The sequence below is a fragment of the Falco rusticolus genome, chromosome 4 (genome assembly GCF_015220075.1).
Source record: "Falco rusticolus isolate bFalRus1 chromosome 4, bFalRus1.pri, whole genome shotgun sequence".
In the NCBI taxonomy this organism is placed as follows: Eukaryota; Metazoa; Chordata; class Aves; order Falconiformes; family Falconidae; genus Falco; species Falco rusticolus.
The window spans coordinates 46,455,014-46,478,011 of NC_051190.1; the positions used below are offsets into that span (position 1 = coordinate 46,455,014).

Consider the following 22,998-nt stretch of genomic DNA (forward strand, 5'->3'; position numbering starts at 1 on the left):
TGTGGCCTGGCCAGGGGTGACACAGCCACCTCCTGGACCGGGGGGAAGGTCCCTCTCTCGATGACGCCTCTGGTAAGGAGGTGGCGCAGCCCAGCTCTGCGTGCTGGAGGCTTGGTGCTCCCCCCGGGCAGGGAGCAGAGCCGGGGGATGCCGGTGCCAGGGACCGGGTTGTCGTGATGCAGCCTGGCTGCAGCCCAGGAGGGGAGGAAGGATTACGACAGCAGCAGCTCACGAGGAGCAGGTAGAGCAGAGCCAGGCAGGTGGCAGAGCAGGGCAGGGGGAGCACAGGGGGCCCCCCGGGCTCTGCACCCCCCGCAACACCAGGGAGGATCCAGGCTCTGGCTGCCAGGGACATTTGCAGAGGAATGCTCAGGCCCGGACCCCCTCCCTCCACACCTGGGACTCCAGAACACCCCTTCTAGCTCCCTCCTGCCGCCCACCGTTGGGGCAGGCTCAGATATCCCCCCCTCCCCCTTCCTTGGGCAGATACCCAGGGTACCCCCCACCCCGGGGACCGGGCTGCCTGTACCTGTGCAGAGCGTGGGGGCTCCCGCCTCACTGCTGCTTGCAGGTGGAGAGCTTGCGGATCTTGCTGCTGGCAGAGCAGGCCTTGCGGGAGGGGTTGGAAGAGGCGCTCGCCCGTCGCTCTGCCTTGGATTTGGTGCTCAGCTGTCCCGTCTCCGTCCCGTTCATGCACACGGCCTTGGGCAGCCCTTTGCCACGGCTCTGCCCGTTCTGCCCTGCCTCCTCCTCAGGCACCTGTCCTGCAAGGGAAGAGAGACGGTGAGGCAGAGGAAGGGCAGCAGCCCCGCAGCATCACCCACACCAAAGAGCAACCTTCCCCATTGTCGGGGCCCGGCTCCGGGCCTTTGAGGACCTCAGGAGAAGCAGCCTGACCAGGGGATGCGTGAGGCAGGGAGCCCGAGGCTGCACCCAGACCCCCCCCCACTGGATTTACCCCCATTTCTCCAGCACGCAGCAGCTGGTGGTCCCCAGCACACAAGAGAAAAGAAAACCTGAAGCTGGGAGCAAGAATGATGGGCACAACTGGTCGGGACCTCGAAACCAGCATGTCCCCTGCTCCCTGGGCAGCTGCCATGCCCACCCTGGACCCCCAGGCAGCAGCCTGGCTCCTGGCTGGGGAGCGGCGGGGGCATCAGTGGAGAAAGTCACTCCTCCTCCTCCTCCTCCTCTCTCCTGCTGGTTTCTCTGGAGGAGAATGCAAATGCCAGCCCCATCCACCGACCTGCGGAGCACCCAGGAGCCCGGTGTGTTCCAAGAGCAAGCGGCACCCGCTGGCGCGCAGCCACGGCTGGCAGGGCTGGGGGCACTGCCCATTCAGGCAGCGATGCAGCAGCTCAGCCATGCCACTGTCCCCTAAAAGGGACACCCGGATGGGAGCATGGCTTCAAATCAGCCCCCCTCCCCTGCTCTACGGGCCAGCTCCGTGTGACTCAGCAGAGCAGACGAAGAGCCCTTTCCAGAGGCATCTGCCCGCTGCCGTGGCTGGACGGGGCTCAGGTCACATCCATTCACCCAGGGAGTGACAAAGGGCCCCCCCAGAGCAGCCCTGGACTGGAGCAGGAGGGGACATCACCAAAGGCAGCCCTGCGCATCCCCCAGCCAGCCACAGGGCTGATGAGAGGATTCGTCAGGTTCCCAGCTCCCCCCCACCGGATCCAGCCGAGGCAATTTCCTTCCAACAGGAACGTCACGCTCCAGGGCCCTTCGGTTATGACTCAGAGGTTTGAGTGGAAGCGAAGGCTGTAAGACGATTATGTATAATTTTCTTTAAAGGATGCTCAATCCTTTCTCCGCCAAGGCTGAATGGCACGTCATCCCTCTGTACTTGCGCCAATGATCACCCCGCTGCCGCTGAGCTTGGGGAGGAGGGGGACACATGCCGGGATGGGGGTGGTGGGAGAGCTGCTTTTCTGGAGGAGGGTGGCGGGGGTCCCCCTCGGACCCCTGTGCTCTCCTCTGCATCGCTGCATCCCTCCCCGGTATTGCTGCGGGCTCCCATCCGCTCTGCTCCGGTCCCTCCATCCCTGCACGGCCCCCACCGGGAACCGGGCAGCTACGCACGGCACGTCCTCATCCTCCAGTCCTCGTCCTCCACGGGTGAAGAGTCATTTGGGAAACAGAAGCTGCGAGGGGACACGGAGGTCACCTTGTTCGGACAAAGTCACCTTCCACACCCACCTTCCTCTCCCCGGAGGGCTAGTGCTGGGGAGAGGGATCAGCCTCGCTGAACGCTCGCAGAGACCCGAAGCAGCAGCGACAGCAGGAGCCCAGCGCCAGCCCCCAGCCCTGCTGCCTGGTGGAGACCGGCTTCGGTAAAATCTTACTGGTGCAGAGAGTGGGAGCGAAGTGGGGGCTGCAGCAGGGCAATATCCGGCAGGCTGGAGGGAAAACACGTCCTTGGACATCAGGCAGACCAGGTGCTTCCATGGCTGGCCTGGCCTGGTGCAGACTGCGAGTACCAGAGAACCAGGGTGCTCGCCAGGGAGCGGATTTCTCCCCCTAAAAGCAGGCTTAGCTGCAGAGCTGGGCCCAGGCAGGAATTATCTTGAGAAATTACCCTGCTGATTGATCTATAGATCAAAGCAGTCGGTTCTCCAAGCCATTCAGCTTGCTAAGAGCTCGGGAGCAGCTTCCCGGTGGTGTGGTTTGGACACCCCAACACGGCAGAGCTGGGCCTCTGGCCATGCAAAAGGGGGTGAAGCCAGGTACAGGGGCTCAAAACCAGAAAGGCTGGGTAGGATGGATCCACCTGTTGTAGGGAGATCCCGGGTTACCAGCGCGATTGGTTCCCCTGCGGACCTGCCCCTTGCATCCCTCTCTGATGGCTCCAAGCCTTGCCACAGCTCATGGTTACGGGCTTGCTGCTGCCCCGAGCGTTCTGCCCTGCCACGGGACAGGGACAAGCACTGACTCAGCAGGGACGGCTGCTGGCTCCGGCCACCCAAGCCTGTCGCTGCCAGAGCTGATGACACCCACTGCGCTCCCCCGGGGGGGGCTGTCCAGGCTTGCACCTCCAGAAGCACAGATCCAGCACAAAGGATGGGGGTACCTTGGACATCTGTCAGGCTGCTTTCTGAAAACAACTGGCAAGGCGAGAGGCCCAGGAGCAGAAACGTCAGTCGTACCTGGCCGTGCACTTACAGACCTGCTACCGATCCGATCATTCCACCTTCCGGCCCCTTAAGAGGTAGGGACTTGCTAGGAAGGGCTGAGGCATCCAAGCTCCGAGAGCCCCTTCCAAGGAGGGGGACACGCTGGCCCCGGAGCTTCTCCGGGGATGGGGCTCTCCCCTGTGACCCGGCGCGGGGCGGCTCAGCGTGGGCCAAGCCGCAGCCCAAAACCTGCCCCAGAATTCAAGGTTTTGCCTCTTCTCCTCCCTACATCCCAACTGCACGTCTGCCTCAAATAACCCTGCTCAGAGCAAAGCTGAACACTTATCCTTCCCCTCCCTCGGCTGAACTCAGGCCAAGTCAATTAACATTTCTGATCAGGGAAGGAAAAAAAAAAAATATATCCAAACAGTTCATTTGTCTTTTGTGTGACTCTTCTCTCCTCCCCCTCCCACCCTGCTTCAAAAGCACAGTCCCGGGAGTCTATTATGGATACCAAGGAGGGAGGGTGAATTGCAAGCTAATTTTACCTCCTTCACCAATGACAGTTGCTGACGTTCAAATTAATGAAAATAAAAATTCAACATGGGATGAAGTCTTGGCAACTGTCTGCCCACGCGGAAGCCAGTGACCCAGCGCTGTGTCTGTTCGAACAGCTACATCCTACCTTACCATTACCGGCTGAACAGCGCTAAAAATAAAATAAATAAAAGGAGGGCTGAGAGAGGCGCTGAGAACGTGCATGTTCGTCCTTGCCACCTCTCACATTTCTTAATGGCTCCATTCAGCTCATTCAGGCACAAAAAAGGTTTCAAAATAAAACCACGAAGAGCTTTTGAATTGCTGCGTTTGTCAGACACAAACACGCATACATGATTTGTGGCTAGAAACGCACCTTCCCAAGGACCAGGCTTGACTCAAAGACTCCAGTCCTGGAGTTATTTTCCAACCCCAGACTGCATGCTAAGGGAGCAAAACAAAAAAACCAAAACCAAACCAAACCCAGAATCAAGCTATGCAGCCGTTTGCCTCTGCAGGAGGACTGGACTGCAGAGGAGGAAGGGGTTAATGGAAGGGGAGAGAAAAAAAAAAAAAAAAGCAGAGCACAGCCTTCCAAATCTGAAACGCAGCACAAAAGCAACAAGCAAGATGCTTACATCCATTTATGACATATGCTGCCTCTCTACAAAATAAGGCGGCAGCCACTTCTGGAAAGGATGCTCTGTCACGTGCTCAATGCCACAGTTATTCTCTCCTCAGCACTTCCCTCGGATGAGATGTTTAACACCGATTGAACCAGGGGCGTGCAGCATTTAAAGCTCTCTACAGAGCTGCATAAATCTTTAAATAAGCCTTTAAAAAAAATAAAATAAAAGCACATTCTCAAAGCCTCTTCTTCCTCCGAAAAATACACGATTTAATGAGGTTCCCTCTTTTTCCCCTCCCAAATTGAACACCCACTCCCACCTATGAGTCACTTGTACTCCTGCTCTCGCTGCCCGGCAGAACCACAACTGAATCGATCAGTCATTTACAAGGGTTTTTTTAATTTTTGTTTTAATATGCTGTCACCGTTAGAAATGTAACACTTGCACGGAGCTGAGCAAGTTCAAAAGGATCCTGCAGGAGGACTCGGGTAAAAAAAAACCCAACCAACCAACCACATTTATTTTCTCTGCAAGCTGCCCCTCCGCCTTTGCAAACACCATGCAAACCCACCCGAGCATGGTGTACCCACACCAGGCTCCCTCCTCACCCCAATCCTCCCAGGAGCTTGCTAAGAGTGTTGCACTTCTGGTGAGGGGATTGTTGTCCATCACAAACACTGGACCTGGAAACTGCACCTTCATATCCCATCTCACCAACCCCTCTTAACCTTTTTTTGTTTTGTTTTTTGGCAACAGCCTTCTTTTCAGGGCTCCATACAAGTCCTGTGAACAGCTTGACCTCCATCAGAGCCGGATCAGAAGTTGTAAGGTAGAGGACCCACCACGGTGGACCAGCATTCAGCTGTTCAGTGCTTAACCCTGAGCGAAATCTGTTCCTGCCGGGTTTGGGGGCACGCTGGACTACGCTTTCTGTCCTTTCTAGGGCAAGCCAAGCCAGAGGTGATTTGTCTGAGGGAGAAGAATTTCTTCCACGTGCAAGTTATGTTCCCAAATCAAGGGTGGTAAAAAACCCGCATTTGCTCATACTCAGTGACCTACCTACAGTGACAGCTGTGCAGGAGCAGCACCAGAACATCCAGCACAGAGAGATCCTCCTCCTGCTCTGGATGGCTCCCTGGGGAATTCCCGAGCTCTAGCCCCCACCTGAACTGCTGTGTTTGATAGCCCCCAAAGAATCCACCCTTCATGGATGCATCCAACTCAAGTCACCAACGCTACAAAAGCCTAACACCCGAGTGCTGGGAAGAGGACATTCAGAGTGGCTGGAAGCAACGCTTCATTTCACTATCTACCTAAGCAGTTAAGCAACAACTTTTGAAATAAGGTGAAAACCATCACCATTCATCAAGTTAAACCACAGCCTATCCACCCTGGCTAACTGTAACATGGGAAGCACTGGTCTACGGGGGCCACAGTTAACCTTCAGGTCTCTAATCCCTCTGAAACAGCACAAATGACACATGAGAACTTAAAAAATCTTCCAGTAATTTGCCTGTCATCTTTGGAAATGACAGCTCTTATTTGGGTTTAAATACTGCTGTTTGCATTAGGAGCGTATAATAGCTGATATTACTGCTCTGGAGATGATCTCCCACTATCGCAGTCACCTGCTTGCGTGTGTGGGTACATCCAGCAGGTACACAGGTTGCTGGAGGAGCGCCTGCACCGGCAGGGGCTCGGCTCGGGCTCCAGGGCATGCACGGGGCAGTAATGCAGCCCGTGGGACGCAGCCGCAGCCTGGGAGCGGACACCGCGCACGGGCGGGCACGAGGCTTCGGCCGCTCGGTGCGGAGGGCTCGGCTCTCACCCGGCCGAGGAGAGGACCCCGCACACTCGGCCGTTCTTCAGAGGAAGGGCAGAGCGCAATGTTTTTCCAAATGCAGACGGTCACGCGCGACACCCAGCTGCGGAGTCGCAGGCCAGGGACCCTCAAGAGCAAGCGGGACAGCCAGCCCTGTCCGGGGCCTGCCGGACACACACCCGCTCTCTGATGCTGGAAGTCTGCCCAAGCTTCCACTTTTTAACCACACCGAAGTGTGTGAACCAGACAGCAACGCAGGCTAATCACCACTGGAGAGGTTAACAAGAAACAAAACATTTAAAGTGGAGTGCGAACAGACAGGAATGCATCTTTTGTCCCAAATCATTTGTGGGGCAGGTCTGCAGGAACGGGCTGGATTTTACAAGCTCAATAACCCACTCGGAAAGGGGCCACAAACCACCTTCCTCTGTAGCACGCTGAACCCCTACAGCTCCCCTTTGCTTAAAAATGCAAAGCCGAAACCTAAGGGATTATCCCCTTGCCCAACAAAGTTACCTGCTTTGGAAATAATACAACTATCCTGGAGATAAGTAGGGTCCTGATGCCGCTTGGGGAAGTAAGGATCCTGCGCTCTCCGGCCACTGCCATTAGCTCAGGCCATGGGAAGCCCGAGAGGGCAGTGGCTTTGGGGCCTAGGCTAAGCTTGACGCTCCTCTTCTGCGCCCATGGCCGATGGCAACATGGCTTCCTCTCCAAAGAGCTGGTCATGACTGCTCAGTGCTCCGCTCTGTCCTCTAAGCCCTGCCTCAGCTTCCTCCTCTGCCGCTGGGAACGCACAGGGAAGCAACAGAGCACCGTTAGAGACATGTACAAGCTTATTCTCCAGAGTGACACCAAAAAAGAAAGCATTAACGGCCTGTCCTGTGGGCTCTTTGGTTGGCTGGGAGATAGTCCAGGTACCAAGAGCAACAGATCCACTCTCACAGAAGCCCTCATCTTGGAAGGCTGGCCCTCCAAGGGACGTTATGGGCGCACACAGGCCAACCATACCTTCCTCCTGCCTCTTGAAGCCAGTTCAGAAAAGAAAATGTAAAATTAGAAAGGGATGTAAGTGATGCTGGTTATGGATTTTCAAGCTTCGCAGCCTCATCGTTGTGCTCAGGCCACACTGTGACAGGGCTTCCATCCCCAATGCTTCTGCAGAATTACATCTCGGGCACTCACGCACGGGCTGCACCTGGTGAGAGCTCTTGCAGAAGAAAATGGCTAACCTCTGACAACAGGGAACGCATCCGGCAAGTCCCTTTCTCTCCTGCTTCTGCACTTCGAGAGGCCCCAGCAATCAAGTAGGTGCTTCAGTGTGTCTGCTGCATTTTTAAGAGGATCCCTCCTTTCAAAAAACCCCCGCTAAGCTGGGAGGAAAGGCCTGGCCCCCGCTCAGATTCTAGCACAAAATCTGTGGGATGTAAGAAGAGAGCAAAGGACAGAGCTCTGCAGGTCACCCAGCTGGCACTGGGACATTAGTTCTATTAGAAAAAGGTTATAAATTACCTGACAGTCACCAGTGAATCAGCACTTGGAAACAGATCTATTTCACTCTGATGAGGCTCCCGTCATCTTGGCAGGCTCCACCTCCGACCCACCTCCGTATCCGTTTGGCTGAACATCTGAACAGCCACCCTGTTGGGGACTGTCACCCCCGGATGTCATACAGCACGGAGCGGAGCGCTGGCTTAGCCAGTTGAGCTCAGAGCAACTTCTCCCCTTCTCCCCCTGGAAGGCACTGCCTGGAAAGCTAACCCTACTTCCAGTTGTTGCCCAAATAAATTTTAAGCATTGGGTACAATTTGAGGCTTATTAAAATTCAAGGCCTGATGTTTTATTCTTCCATGACAGTGCTTCATAAAAGCAATTTCCGCCTAACCAGGAAACAAAGAGAAAAAACAAGGTCTTTGGTGCAAGATTTGGTGAATCCTTGCTTTTACTCAGGTCCACAGAAGCCCACCAGGCCATCACTAAGGAAAAACTAAAGCAGTTGGGTTAACCTTGAACTACAGAAACTAGGGCTTTCCTTACCATGAGGAAAGGTACTTCCAATCACACTGTGATGAAGTAAATCAGCATCCCTACAAACAGTATTTGACACCTTGCCTCCAAAACAATTAAACTAGGCTGGAGCAATTAATCTAGAAACTCATGTTCTGTTGATGTAGGCAGTGAGAACACAGGCAGCAAGACAAACTGCTGGCTTGATCATACAGTATCATACATCGCTGCTTCGATGACTGTAAAGCTGAGCAGTTTTTGTCTTTAGTCTTACTAAAGACGTGCCCTTCAGCCTTCTGCTCACAAGCTACATGGCTTACAGGCACAGAGAGGCCAAAGAAGGAAAGCTACTCGATTACCACCACTTTGGAAGAACTACACGGTTAAAACAACATACCCCCGGTACTTACTGGTTTACTTACCTTAAAACAACAGGAAATCCCTAATAAAAGAAAGAAGTAATTCTCTAACCAGATAGTTACCAAGACTGGAGCAGAAAAAAGGTCTCGGTGTAAGCCTACAAGCACCCTTCTTCCCCAGATGTGCCATCTACTCTGAACACCGTGTCATTTTACAGCTCAGCTCCAAAATAACTCAAGTCTAGCAAAACTGGCTGAAAGAATTAAATGTGCTCAACAGTGGGGTCCAGCAGGAACAAGCTGTTACTGGATGAAGGAAGGAAATTGGCACATAGGTAACACACAGGAAGGGGCATTCTGGTTGATCAAATAAAGGACCGAGGCCTCTGGAGCATCGTGGGCACTCGCACCACTTAATAATCAATAGTCTCCTCTACAGCTGAAAGGATTATTCAGACCTCCAGCCCTTTCCTGTTAAAAAAGCTTTTAACAAAGAAAGAAAGAAGAAAAAACGAAAAGCCACTTCTGCCCTACCCATCCCAGCATCATCCTCTCCTACCTGGTACTGTGAAGTCCTGAGTGTAGATGATATCATCTTCAATGTCATACAAGTCATCATCTTCTTCCTCATTGTAGCCATGCAGATCTTCCAGATAAGGCACCGCCGTCATGCTTCTCCACCTGTCCTTTGTTTCGGGGCTGGGAGGTATGGGCACCAGAGCCTCTGCCTGAGCGTGTTTCTTACGAAACCAACTGCAAAGAATCCAAGAGCAGTTTCATCAGTACAGCTTCACTTTTCAGAAGGCACGGAGAAATCCTTGACACTATGAGATTGTGATAAACACAGTCATCATTCATGTCAAAATAGAATATAGCGTGATAAGTGTAATTGTTGTACCCTGTGTAAATCTAAAATAGTTTGTGACCATTATAACCTGTATCACAATTGTAATGAATAGGCACATGTGCTTGAAAAATAAATTCAATACACTGATTGAACCCAAAATAAAATTGTTTTAATTGTTATCGTTTATATCAATCTGGTGACCCTGATGTGATCTCACTGCGCTTTCCAGGACTGTGACTCTTCGAGGGGTGCCCCACAGATTGTGGCTTGAGAGTAGCACTCTGGGTCACTCTCCGGAGATCAACGAACAAAAGAGAAACAATAACCAAAAGGGACTGGAGCTCCTAGGGAAAAGCTGCAGTAGAAAGGACCCATAATTCTGGTGCACGAAGATCCGAACGAAGACGACGGAGTCGTGAGTATAAGGGAAGCCGTTCGGTTGGGTGGGATCGGTTGCTTGTGTGTAAGAGTGTGATTGAGACGGAACCTAATTCTGGAAATGGACTCTAGGTTCGGAGCCAGGAGTCGAGTTCTGAAGCGAGTGTGGAGGTCTTCTAACCGCGGTTCCAAACTCCCGTGAGGGACTTGGCTGGTGAAGGACCGAAGCGGTTCCTATAGGATTCGTGGGTGGGATCGCGACTCCTATAGGGTATGTGGGTGGGTGAAGGGTTCACCCCCTGCAGAACACTCTCACCGGTAACTATGGGCGATAGGAAGCCACTGTAAAAGTCCTAGGATTCGCGGGTGGGTGGAAGGCCCTAAACCCCCTGTAGACATTGGTATCGGCAACCAAGAGTGTAACACTCCCAGGTATCGTCGGTGGGTGCAGACCCCCTGCAAGATGCTGATTGGTTGCTAAGGGCGATAGGAATTGCCGCAAAATTCCTAAAATGGGCCAACAGGAGTCAAGTTTTGAAGAGGAAACACAGGAGGGAAAAGAATACCCAAAAATTATTCCCCTAGATAGTCCCTTGGGAACAATGTCAGGCATTGGGGTTACTGGCCATCTCAAGAGGAAAAAACTAAGGAAAAAATGGTCCATTACTGTATGGAAGTGTGGACGAGAGAGGAAATTCGACCAGATTATGTATATTGGCCGATATTTGGATGTTTTGGATTTGTAAGACATTGAACTTATATATGTGAATAATAAAGAACCCTTTAGTCAGGAAGAAAGTGAATAGACCAGTTCCTAGGTCCTAATACCTATACCTGGGAAGAAATACAATCTATCTTAGGAATATTATTTACAGCCAAAGAAAAATCTATGATTAGACAGGCAGGAATAGAGATGTGGGAAAGAAGGTATCAACAAGGCCTTCCTGGGGAACAGAAATGGCCTAGCCAGAACCCGAATTGGAATAACCAACCCAGCCTCTCCAGTCAAGAGAAGCATTTCTAAAAATCCAATTTGTGGCCAGATCATGGGGGGATATAATAAAGAAGCTGGAAAAGCTGGGCGATTGGCAAGATCGAGGATTACAAGAATTGTTGAAGGAAGCTCAGAAAGCGTATGTACAGAGGGATGAGGGAAAACAAAAAGTGAAAGCAAAAATGTTTGCAATGGCAGTCTGGGAAACTCAGCAAAGGGAACTAGAGCCCTTGTGTGGAACAATTCCTAAAATTTTATGGGTGTAAATTACAGAAATGACAATAAGGATGGCTGAAAAGGGGTGGACACATGCTTCAAGGGTAAAGGGACCAAATAAAGGAATGGAGAGTCGTAACTGAACCCGGGGATACCAAACCTACTTTTAAAAGAACTTGATGTAACGGCTGGGGAAATTTATATTGACTTTGTAAAAGGGTAAAAACTCTAACTGAATTTACAAAAATTTAAAGCACAAGAGAACCGATGTTATCTTTAGTAGCTGATGGAACCTACTTTTCCCCAACCTCCGTTTGTGTTGGTTGTGTTGGAAAAGAAAGGCACACCTTGATAAAACTGGAGAGGGCAAGACCAGAGGGAATCGGTGCTGCAGCTGACAAGGTCTGCCGAGGGCTGCAACCCCTGGGCGGTGACCGCTGAGCAGTATGACCCTGACGGGACCTCTCTTGGTATGGGTCCTGACTGTAACCCTGTGGGAAGGTGTGGACATCCTTTATACTTCCAACTTTATATTGAGAAAACAGAGGGATGGATAAAGAAAGGAGAAGGTAAAGAACATCCTTTGTTACTTAGTTGGTTTTGTCATGAGATGGAAATGGAAGTCAAATATGAAGTTCCCACAGCTGCTAAAAATCTGTTTGTAAAACTTGTCAAAAATATAACAAAGAGTAATAGTTATTTAATCTTACCAATTGTTGTATGTAATTGAGTTACCAAAGTGAGTATTGTACTCCTGGGAATATTTGGGGGGTTGTTACTTATCCCCTGTTTAATTCAATGTTTTATTTGATTAATACTATCAGCTATACAGATTATGCAACCAGAAATAAGGAATGGCTACAACACAAAAAGCTATTATTGAATTGGAAACTAAAACATGAATCAATGAGATAAAAACAGAAGGGGGGCTTGTGATAAACGCAATCATGATTCATGTCAAAATAGAATATAGTCTGATAAGTGTAATTGTTGTACCCTGTGTAAATCTAAAATGGTTTGTGACCATTATAACCTGTATCACAATTGTAACGAACAGGCGCATGTGCTTCTCCTTTAATATAAAAACTCCCCCTTCCTCTGAGGCAATCCCTACTTAGAAAAGATTGCCAAAGAAGAGCCAAGAGGAGGAGAAGGTGTACCCTAACGACCCCGTGGAGAAAAAGCAGGATGAATATCCGCGAGAAGAGATTGTTGAAGATGCTGGTATAAAAGATGCTGCTGCTTTTAGGACTCAGGTGTGCATGTGATGGAACTAATTGAGTTCTCCGCGCACCCAGCGCTGTTTTTGCTTATTGTTTCTCAACCTAAATTGATTGAACCCAAAATGTTTTAATTGTTATCGTTTATAACAAGATGGTCCCATTCTACCCCGATATTCAGAAGTACGTGCGGTTTGTTAACGGAACACTTCCCAGCCAGTTTTATACCACTGCAGGTTTTTTTTTTAATATGTAACAACCAAGAGAGGGCAAGTGTCAAGAAAGGCAAGTCTGTCTTGCTGACAACTCTGCAGGGACACCAACAGCTGTGTATGCCACTCCACGAGGTGCTCCATCCACCAGGTGCTTTATCAGCTAAGGAGAAACTAACTTAGCATATTAAAGTCTGCTGCAAGACGCACCGGAGTGCAGGACATCTACAGAAGGGCAGCTCAGGACCTGGGAACACTCAGGGCTCAAACATTTTCTCCATTGCCAACTCAAGGCCAAAGTACCCACCTGTAAGTCAAAACCTATTAGCAGAGCTGTGAGAGCTCCCGAGTTTTATTGTCAAAGCAATAAAAAGAAAAAGAAGAAACATCTCCTGTCCTGAAGCTGAGGCTAACCCAGCACATGACAAAGAGCGGGCAGAATGTCAGTCTAAGGAGAGCGGTATTTACTCACAAGCTCCTTTAACAGGCAGTTTTCAACAAGACCACAGCAAAAATGCTTAACACTTTTTATCCTACCTGTCTCAAGGGACTTCTATTACCATTGCCAAAGTGCTACCATCTGCCCAGTGAAGGGTATCAGCTCTGAAAGCTGCTCTTAATCAGATCAAGAATCCAAGAGGCTTGCATCACATACATCAGCATCTCAGAAGCCATATAGGTGGCCTCTTACATTTTTATCGTATTTCCATAGCAGGGTTCCAACGCTGGCCTGTCTCTGGGACATCTAGCAGCACTGCACGTGGGCACCGAAAGTTTCCTAGAAGTACTGCTGGAGCCTCCACACTCCTAGCGATCCTCTCTTAAATGCAGGTGGGACCAGAAGTTCCTCCTGATCCAGGTACTTCTAACCACCTTTCCAGCCCAAGCACCTCCTGCTACTCCTTTTTTCCCTGCAACGCATCCTGCAACAGGGAAAAATCAGGTGCCGCGGGCTAGCAAATGAAAAGGTCAGGTGATAGCCAACATCAGACAGATGATGTTCTGCTGCCTTTAAAGGTGGTGTGCCAAGCAGCTGGCTGCCCTTGCCAGCAGGCAGGCTGTCCTGCAGGGGCACTTCACTCATACCTTACCCTGGAGGGTCGCTGGACACAGAGTCAGAAAGCATCAAACCCTCCCACAGTTAGGATCATCTCCTGAACTGCAGCCTGCTTTCCTGATAAACTTCTGAATTGGCACGGATATCAGCCTCCCTGTTTCTACGCTGTGGGCTGGATGTTGGTTAAGCCCCCTGGGACCTGTTCTTCCTGGTCTTTGCACAGTAGCAAAGGAAAGAAAAGCCTCACCAGATCAACTGCGCTCTTGTCACCTTGCTAAATATCATGTGGATGCCACTTACCTGCACAAAGGGACACTCAGAACCTTTCACAGAGGCAGCCTAGAAAGTCTAAGCTTTTCCCCCCTGTTTTCCAAGTTTACTTTAGGCTACAAAAGGGTGCTGCCTTAGGAAGCAACTTCAGGTCTCTCTGAAAACACACCTCAAAAGCAGAGCAAGATCTAAAATTATCCCCTCACGGTATAGTCACTCCTTGGGCTGATGACTGCTGCCCTAGACAAGCCTGATGTGACCTAAGTGCTTCCCTCTCCATAGTTTGCACAGGCATCCAGTAACTTCTGGCTAATAACCACCGAGGAGGGCCTGAAGCCAGTCATCAAAGAGCTCTGATAAACCTGAGCCATCTGTTTTTTATCACTCCAGTTCCAAATTCATTTTAGGAAGTAAGGGTTGGATGCACCTCCTGCACAGAAAAACTGTAATTATAATTTTCTTCTAGTCTTGCATTGCTTTGACAGTAGGCCTAAAAAAAAAAGTGGCATTTTAACGTAACTACCCAGCAAACGCAAGGAGTGAGGAGATAAATGAAAATGCAGCTATTGGGACAAATCATCTAGGATTCAAAGGAGGAGTGAACCCTGACCCAGAAACACCCTGCTTCACAATTAGCATCTTTGAACTGTTTTCTCTGTGGTGATGGAGTTTTAAAGTAAGACTACTGCTTGATGAGAAGGACAGTAAAAAAAAATAAAAAAAAAGTGAAGCAGTCCCTATAGCCTGAAGTTTTAAAAATAAATGTATTTTGGTTAATCACAGAGCATGTCCATGTCGTGCAAGCAATCATGTTCTGTCCTTCCATGCTGACAGTCTGAACGGATGGGCAAGACCCCAAAAATCTGAGGCTGGGATGTTCCACCTCCACACCGATGCTGATCTACTGGCATTTCTTCCACGGTCATACCACAACCATACTGGAAGCTGCAGGATACTTCAGGGAAACAGCAGAGAACTGAATGCAGATCTCATCTGTCAGTACAACCTCTGGTTCGTGGAGTAGCGTCGGCATAGAATCATCACAGAATGGTTACAAGAGTTAAGTAAAAAGTCATCCCAGCCGCTGGACTAACAGGAGCGAGCAGGTCCAGCGTAACTAGATTTGGGGCAACCGTTTGTTTTAACAAAGCCTGTGGATGGCTTTCCTGGTGATGCGCATGGCACACAGCACTCCTAATGTGATCATTTGATTTCCTTTCCTTGGGAGACTGCTTTCGTCAAGGAAGCGACTGCCAAGATAGCAAGTTCAGCCTAGGCTGATCCAGGCTGGCAGGATCATCTAGCGCAGAAACAGAAAAGCCAACACAGCCACCAGTTATTTTTGCCAGGGGCACTGGAGCTAGAGGGATCCAAACTAAATGCCAGGGACCTAAGAAAAATAGAATATACAGGACAAATGAGATCGGAATGACTGTTGTTAAAAGGAGTATTTTAACGGGAGAAAGCCTAGAAGTCTATAGCAACTAGTGTTTTCATTTTGCTGTATCTCAGCTCTGCTTTTTTCTTTCCTTCTGCCCTACTTACCAGGAGAGTAAAAATAGGTTTTTATTAACAGCAGAAACCTGAATCACTGTACTCTAGTCATAATGATTCCATCCTCTGGGAGGTGATTTCAAATACTTGCATATGCATATATGGTAATGAGGATATAGAGTGAGAAGAGAAATTCATTGAAGTTCTAAGAAAAATCAAAGACTCTTGGAAGGAGCCTCAAGCAGTTCTGTATCGAGTAGCAGAGTATTTCCTGGCAAGCAATTTTCCAGCAGGGACAGATATTCTGCTTTCTGCACTGGTGCTAAATGTTATTAGAGAAGATTTGCTCTTCATCTGAGGATCACTGGCTCCATCAAATGCCCTAATCTGGCTCAACTGGCCACTGACTAAGCCAGAAAGCAGCTACCCTCCCACAGTGCAACTCTCCCATCGGTCAGCAACGCAGATCAAGTCCTTCCTCATCCTGCCTTCAACCACTGACCCTAAAACACGGGCTGGATTAGAGTACTGCTGACAGAGTGCCCTGTTTCACCATTTACTCCCAGGCTCACTGACGTCTTCTGAGCCAACTACACCGGCACAGAGCCATTTACCTGGTGCTCGCAGACTACTGCTTTACCGCTGAAGGAAAAGAAAAGCTTTTGCAGATCTCAAAAGCGCCCCTTGCCCAGAACATCCCCAGGAAGAGGCAGATTCCTCTCTGGTCTGTGAAACATTTCTTAGCTACTCTTAGCTCTTTGAAACAGAGTGAAGGGAACAGTAGTAAGAGATTGTTTCCTATTACTTTGCAAGCTTGTTGAGAATGCCTGCAAAGCACAGAAACCACCACAAGTTTTAATTATTGCACAAGTATTAATTGTGATCCTGCCAGTTAAGAAGTAGCATCCAGACGGGTTGCTATGATCTACACGGGGATAAGACAGTAAGGGTCAAGGACTGAATGAAAAAAGGAATCTGGGTTGACCAATGCTTAATGAGCCTGTCTGGTTTGCAGCTTCCAAGCTCAAATTTTACATCAGAAGTCATCACTCTGCTCTTTTCAAGTCCTGGGATAAGCAAGGTTAAAATAAGAATCAGTAAGCACAGCTGCAGCTTCCAAATACTTACAGCTAATTCACTTCCCATTCTAGGTCACAAATATTTCAGTTTGCTTGTTTTGTATACGGACAATTTTCTCTGAAACCAGATGCAAAGCTGCAGATCACCATCCTGCCAGCAAGAATCGGTTATGAATGATTCTCCACCTCCCGTGACACCACGAGGACTTCAAGCTTACTGGAAGGTCACAGGCATCACAAGAAGCAACTAACAGCATTCCAGTTTAATTCAGTCCTCTTGCAGACAAACGTGGAAGACACACAACAGTATGCCCTGGGGAAAGGCAACACATGCTAGCAATAAATATATATCGGCATCACTCCAATCACTGCTCCAACTCCTGTAATAGGGAAATATCCATGCTTTTAAGCCAGGTTCATAAAAAAAATACAAATGAGTAAGAAAGAAGCCATTTTCCCCTAGCTGATCCCAGGGCCAAAGGGGATAGTTCAGACTCCTATGAGGACAGGGGTTCTAGAGACTCACATTCCTTTAACATGCCCCACACAGTTGCATTATGAAACTGATTTGCAGAACGTGGGCAGAAGAACCAGATTCCTTCCACATGCCTGCCACACAGAAGGCAGACAGACCCAGGTGCCTTGGCAAAAAAAGGAGAGGAGTGCTTTTTTTGTCTGTGTCCTGCTGAGGGGAGGTTACTGCATGACACCGTGATGGAGAAGGGATGGGAAAAGCCCATGAGTGTACATGCTGAAGCAGAGGTTAAGGGAAACTCCTCCACTCCCTCAAATGCAGGCACAGAAGGCAAGGAACATGTTCAGCGCCTGCAAAGGAGTCTACAGTGGCAACAAATCCCAATTTCCAAGGGGTTCAGTACCTGGGGTTTGAACAGCATGGCAGAGCACCCAACAGCTACCCTCCAAACCTCTCGGGGAGGACTCTGCGGTGAGCAAAAGCACTCAGGAAGGTGGCACAGCAGCCTCCAGGAGGTCAGGAGGAGACACTAGCCCAGCAGGTTAATTTGCATCTCCACTAATAAAAGGTGGAAGTGCCTTCCTTTTCTTGCTATAAACTCTTGCAATTATATCTATGACTGAACAAATTAAGTGTGACACTTCTCTAGAAGGAAGGCAAGATGGTTGCCTTGGAAACAAGGGACAGAGGTAGAATTCTGCATCCACTTCATCACTTTAAGTGCTGCAGCAGGGTCAGTGAATTGGTTACAAAATGCAGTGAACGCATTAAGCCCTTCAGCAAAAGCACTGGGTAGAGAGGAGATGGTGAATAATCTATAGGGAACAGGTTGTTAACTCCCTGGCTCTTGGCAGCTTTTCTTCACTGCCCCACATCCCCACCCCGGGAGTACAAAATATTCACAGAGGTGAACTAAACGTATCACTTTTCCATTGATCATCATCCTATCCAGCTCCTTTTGGGAAGAGCAGCTTTCAAGGCTCTTTCATTGTTATTCAGGGGTCAGCTTCTGGCAGTTCATAAACTCTTAAGATGACAAGCTGAGAGAGTTTTAATTCCTTTCAATTTACAACTTGTAGGTCTGCACTGCACAGATTGACTAGGTTTGAAAAGCCTCTGAAAGCAAAGAGAATTTAGCTTTGTCCTGCTGAATTAAAACAAAGTGCAGAAACACGAGTTTGATGCAAGAGTTCAGCTACAGAAGTGAGGAGAGGAGGAAGGCAGCTGGCAGGTATTAAAACTAAGCAGACTTCCTACAGCGTTGTTCAGACAGGGCTGCCACTGGAAGGGGGGAAAGCGTGTGGAATAGCTGACGAGAATAAAGGGAGGAATGGCAGAATTACTGTGGCCAGGCAATAAACACATGCCAGGCTGCCTTCTCTGCCCGCTGCAGCTCTGTTGTTTCATGGAGCAACACTCAGTACTTCCCCAGTGTTTCCCCTGACGCGCTGATTAAGCCTTTTATCCTTGATCCCACTACGAGAGCAAGAAACATCACTTTCTAGAAAGTGCCACACGAGCTGTTTAGCCAGCTCTGGCTGGATGCCGAGTGCCCAGCAGCTCCACGGCCACAGGACACCCGCTCTGTGATGCTTTCCTTGGGAGCACCCTTCCCTGCAGGACAGGGGAACACGGCTGCTTGCTGTTGTGCTGGCACGAGCCTGGTCTAGCAGCGTTTGGCTCTACCGCAAAAAACTGCTGCCCAGGACACAGGGGCTATTCCTGTTGATTTTCAGTGCACTTTGATAATCCCAGCTCTCCGTATGAGCAAGGCACCAGTAACATCAGCTCAAAGACATAAAAGGAGACTTCCAGCAGCACGGAAAGGCACCGGGTAATTCTGGTTTGAGCCAGTCTCCATCTCAGCAGGGCAGCCCGGGTAAGTCGCTTGATGTTTCTATAGTCTAGTTCCTGTGCCTTAACACATGCTTTTGTGGGAGGAGTGTGGAGAAACCCGAAATCATTAATGACTATTACTCCCACATACAGTAGAAATCTAAGGATTCTAGAAATCAAGACTTTTCCTACTAAAATGCTTTCCAAAAACCCTCTGACAATATCTGAATGGCTACCTGCTGTCCTTCCGATTGCTTTGTTCAACTTAAAAAATTTTAGAAATCAGGGTCAGGGCTAAGCTTCTCTTCTATTTAAAGAACAGCCAGGAGAACCAAACGCTGGATTCTTTCACACAATGCTACTCCACAAAAAGGAGATGGACAGACACATCCAAAGCCCAAGGCTGCAAGCTCTGCTGTGCTTGATGTAATTACTAGGATGCCACAGCAGGAGGAAGGAGGCAATTACTAATAGGGAAGAAAAGCCTGTTAAGAAGCACTGGCTAAGCTCACAGAAAACTAATAAGGGACTAAGCCCTGGAAATGCTCCTGTGTTTGCAGGTAGAGTCTTTCTTCAGCCCCTCTCAGGGCTATGAGATGAAAAGCCTCACCACCAGCAGCTGTGCCCGATTAGAGGGCAGGCTGTGCCGACACAGCACAGGAGATTTGCGACTGCCCTCCATGCCAGAAGGGTGCTCCAGTTTCTCCCGCTTTCTAACTACAGGCAGATTCTCTAGAGAAACCTCTTTGCTTCCAGCTGGGCAAAGCTGACACAAAAACTCCCTGCCACACAGGAGAAGTATAAAATCAAGTATACAGAGTTGGATAACTAGCTCAAATACCTCGCAGACAGTGACACATGAGAACCAGCTACGCTGCCCCAAGCTTCGGGACAGTTCACCGCAGCCTTTGCACCCACAGCATCGATAGGAAAGAAAGCGCTTTTCTCAACACCTACTAATTACTCCATTGAGTTAATTCCTGCCATGCTCCTTTACAGTGCTCACTGACAAAGCATCGGTTTGACCGCGCGGCAAGCTGATCACTGCCCTAGCACTAGCTGTAATGAACAGGAGAACTGCTTCATTACGAAGTACAAAAGCATACAGTGCTTTGCTGTCTGGCTTGAAGCACTCTAGTCCTCAGTGGTAGAGGGGAGGACAGTCAGGAACAGCAGGAGCTATTGTTTCGAAGACCAGCTCTATATGGTGCTTTAAATGCCAGGCAGCATTTAAGAGGCCAGCCCCAAGCAGTTTCTTTTATGGCCCACTATTACTGGGAGGCATGTGCACAAGGCAAGGCAGGCTTGAAAAGCAAATGCCTGCTCCCATCATCTCCCAGACCCAGTGAAACAAGCAATGCACAGTGCTTGGCTACTATTAAAAGAGTCAGCCTGACTGCTTAATTAATTGACCAGGCAGCTCCGTAAGACCTGCCTCCCCAGCCTCTTTGATCTTCGCCAGGGGTAGGCTGCAGTTGCTCCTCTGCAGAACGCCAGTGCAGTTCAAGCCTGTCAGGTTTTGTTCTGTGGCTCCTGCAGATGCCTCCCATGCCATAACATCTACCAGGGATCATCATCTGACAGCACATGGCTACCACCGCCGGTTTTTTTTTTCCAGAGACAACAAGAAAATAGTGCTTTTCCTGCCTGCAAGGCAGCACAGAGCAGGCCCATCACCTTCCAGGATCAGAGCCTTGTTTTTACAAGGTTCCCAAAAGCTTTCTGGGCAAGCTTGTAGGCAGGACCTCTGCCGAGCAGCTGCAGTCCAGCAGGCAGCTCTGCCTGTCCTCAGAAGCACTTCCTATTCAAATAGGAGATAAGCTAATGCAGCCTCCGCAATGAAGCATCCTTATGATGCTTTTTGTTCTTGTACTTTTATCCGCCCAGGAAATCTCTGCTCAGAGGCAGCATGTTCAAACAGATCCTTTAAGAAAAAAAAAAAAATCCTCAGAGATAACGGGGCCTTCCCCCCCCCCCCCCCAGACAATGGCAAGGATAAAGGGGCAGGATATGGGGGAGGGAGGAGTATGACATTAAAGAGAAAGAAAAAAAAAATCCTATTGTCCTGGAACACTTCTTTACATACTGATTCCATATGGAGCAAATACCAAGGGATATTTCTGTCACCAGACTGTCCAGAAAACCAGAACTAACACACAGTACTAAACAGTCCTAGTTCAATAACCCAGCTCTAAGGAACCCCTGTTCTTCTGCTCCATTATTACTAGCTAACCTCTGAAAAAAATATCCAGAACCCTTAATTATCAAGAACCAGTCATGCTAGGAACATATTTTCAACATATTCATCATTTACCAGTTAGCAATTCAAATGTTTTAACCGGATGCTCTAATAGGAGGAAAAAAAGCCAAGTAGGGGTTGCCAGGGCTCCAGCAGAGCTGGAGGAAGGGTATCTAGTGACTTCCATGTGTCTGCTGTCAAAAGGAAAAATGAGTTGAGAGCAATAGCACAGGTACATTAGCATAAGAAGCAGAAAGAGAATGACTAATAGGAAGAAGCTGAACACTCACTTGTGCTGCCTTATCTGCTGTATTGAAAATCTCTTGGCTGGGTCGTATTCAAGCATCCCTGAAAAGAAGGAAAAAAAGTCCAGGTGTGATCACAGATGCTCTCAGCCAAGTTGAAGACAGGAAGCATAAAGCTCTACCCTTCCCTCCCACCTCCCTCCCCACAACAGCAACTGGTGTGTCCAGCCCTCCTGGCAGCTTAGGAAGCCTTTACCTCCAGGAAGAATATGCTGCATTGGTCACAGGAAGCTCAGCACAAAATCCCAACTCGATTGCTGACTACCTGATCAAGTCTCCTTCCTCAGTTTTCCCACCTGCAAAGTGGATACGACCTTTTCCTCCTCCACGCTGCAGGGACAGAGGCTTGCACAGCCCTGGATCATATGTCCAAGTATGTTTTCAGGCAAAGAACATCAAGACTTTGCATTTCATAGATAATGCTATTGAACTTTCTCCATGGAAGAGCCAAAGCCTTAGGCACAGCATCTATCCAGTTGCTCAGCATCCCAGAAATTCTAGTCTAGTGAAATTCTACTCTGGAAATACAGATGAGGAGAACTGACAAAAAAAATAATCCTACTGTCCATCCTTTTGCCCTAGCCAGGAGTTTGATTTCTGGCATCATCTGCTAAGACAACTGGGGTGGGGGTGAGAGAGAGTGGGGGAGAGGAAAAGTAGCTTATCTGTATTCTCTCTAGGAGAGAGGGAGGTGGATTCCTTAGATTCATGAGATGCCCACTCTGCTCTACTGCCTTTAAAAAGCTTCACAACTCAACAGAAGGGAAGTGGCAAATTTTGCCATATTCTCCAGAAACTAGCCCCAACGTGACCTAACAAGTCTCATGCAGCAGCAACCAAGATTTCTCCAATGAAGGTTCCAAGAATATATTTGTCTAACAAAGTCTCACTGCTGTACGTTACAAGGAGTTTTGCTTTTACTGGATGCTATCTCCTTGTTGCTCTTAAAGCACTAGCACCGTTGGAGTCTTGCACAGGCAGCATGAAGAGGAAGGTTTTGGAAAGAGGTGGGAGAACAGGAGGACCTCGTCTCCAGCAACCAGAAGAAAAGAAAGGCTAGGAAGCAGAACAGTGTCAAACAGGAGTTAACGTCAGGATAAGGAGCAAACAGTGCAGAGTGCTGGTGAGAGCCAGTACAAGGACACTGTGAAAAACACAAGGATGGGAGATACGTTTGGATGGACATTTATGAAGGGAGGGCTGGAAAGAGACATTGCAGTTCAAATAAGAAGTTGCAAGGGCCTCACAGACGAGTTTGTGCAATACTGTTGACCAAAGCCAACGGAAGAGATAAATCACCAGCAGTACATGTGATTAAAAAAAAGCTGATCCAGAACATCTTCCTTGCCAGTTCAGTTTGTATCACATTACTAACAGTAATGAATATGGGCACAGAAAATGTACAGGGTGGAAGGACTGAAGTTTTCCCCCCCAGAAACCAAAGTACAGTTTGCCATGGCAATTCATAAAGGTTTATCAGTGCTGATGACAGCACCAATAGCTTTAAGGCAGATGGAGTCACTACTGATCGACATGACATCACCATGAAGGAGGTTAAAGAAACATGGGAAGACCTCTCCAGGTTAGAGAAGGTCAAGTGCATCAGAGGCAACTGGCCTCATAAACTCAAGTCACTGGGATCTTTAGAGCCCAATTCTTCAGAGCAATTTAGACAGAGCACACCAGAAATTTGTACTTGCCTTGTTGAGACCATAAAAACCACCACTTGGCTATGTTAGGGGTACACGGCTGAGCTCAACTGGAGCTACAGCAACAGCTCCCTGCTCAAGAACTCTAAACCTTGACCCTAGTTCCTTATATCTGGTATCTTCTCCCCTGAATAGGCCAAAGCCCCAGAAACAAGCAACCAGCAGCTCCAGACCAAACCCATGTGTGGCAGGAGGTG

At 49.0% G+C, this 22,998-nt stretch overlaps 1 protein-coding gene and 1 long non-coding RNA gene across 3 annotated transcripts in view; both read right to left on the reverse strand.

The window, feature by feature from the left end:
- STK11 (serine/threonine kinase 11) overlaps positions 1–22,998 on the reverse strand; it is a 48,867-nt gene that overhangs the window by 1,575 nt on the left and 24,294 nt on the right. For both annotated transcript variants that reach the window (XM_037384514.1, XM_037384515.1), the window contains exons 7-9: positions 21,078–21,135; positions 9,030–9,223; positions 530–764 (exon numbers count right to left, since the gene is read on the reverse strand). In XM_037384514.1, coding sequence (XP_037240411.1) covers positions 556–764; positions 9,030–9,223; positions 21,078–21,135 — 461 coding nt within the window. In that variant the 3' untranslated portion in view covers positions 530–555. The remainder of the gene's footprint in view (positions 1–529; positions 765–9,029; positions 9,224–21,077; positions 21,136–22,998) is intronic.
- On the reverse strand, positions 5,015–9,022 carry LOC119146648. Its single transcript, XR_005103797.1, has 2 exons — positions 7,617–9,022; positions 5,015–7,521 (listed from the first exon to the last, which is right to left on the reverse strand). It is a non-coding gene; the product is annotated as an uncharacterized LOC119146648 (long non-coding RNA).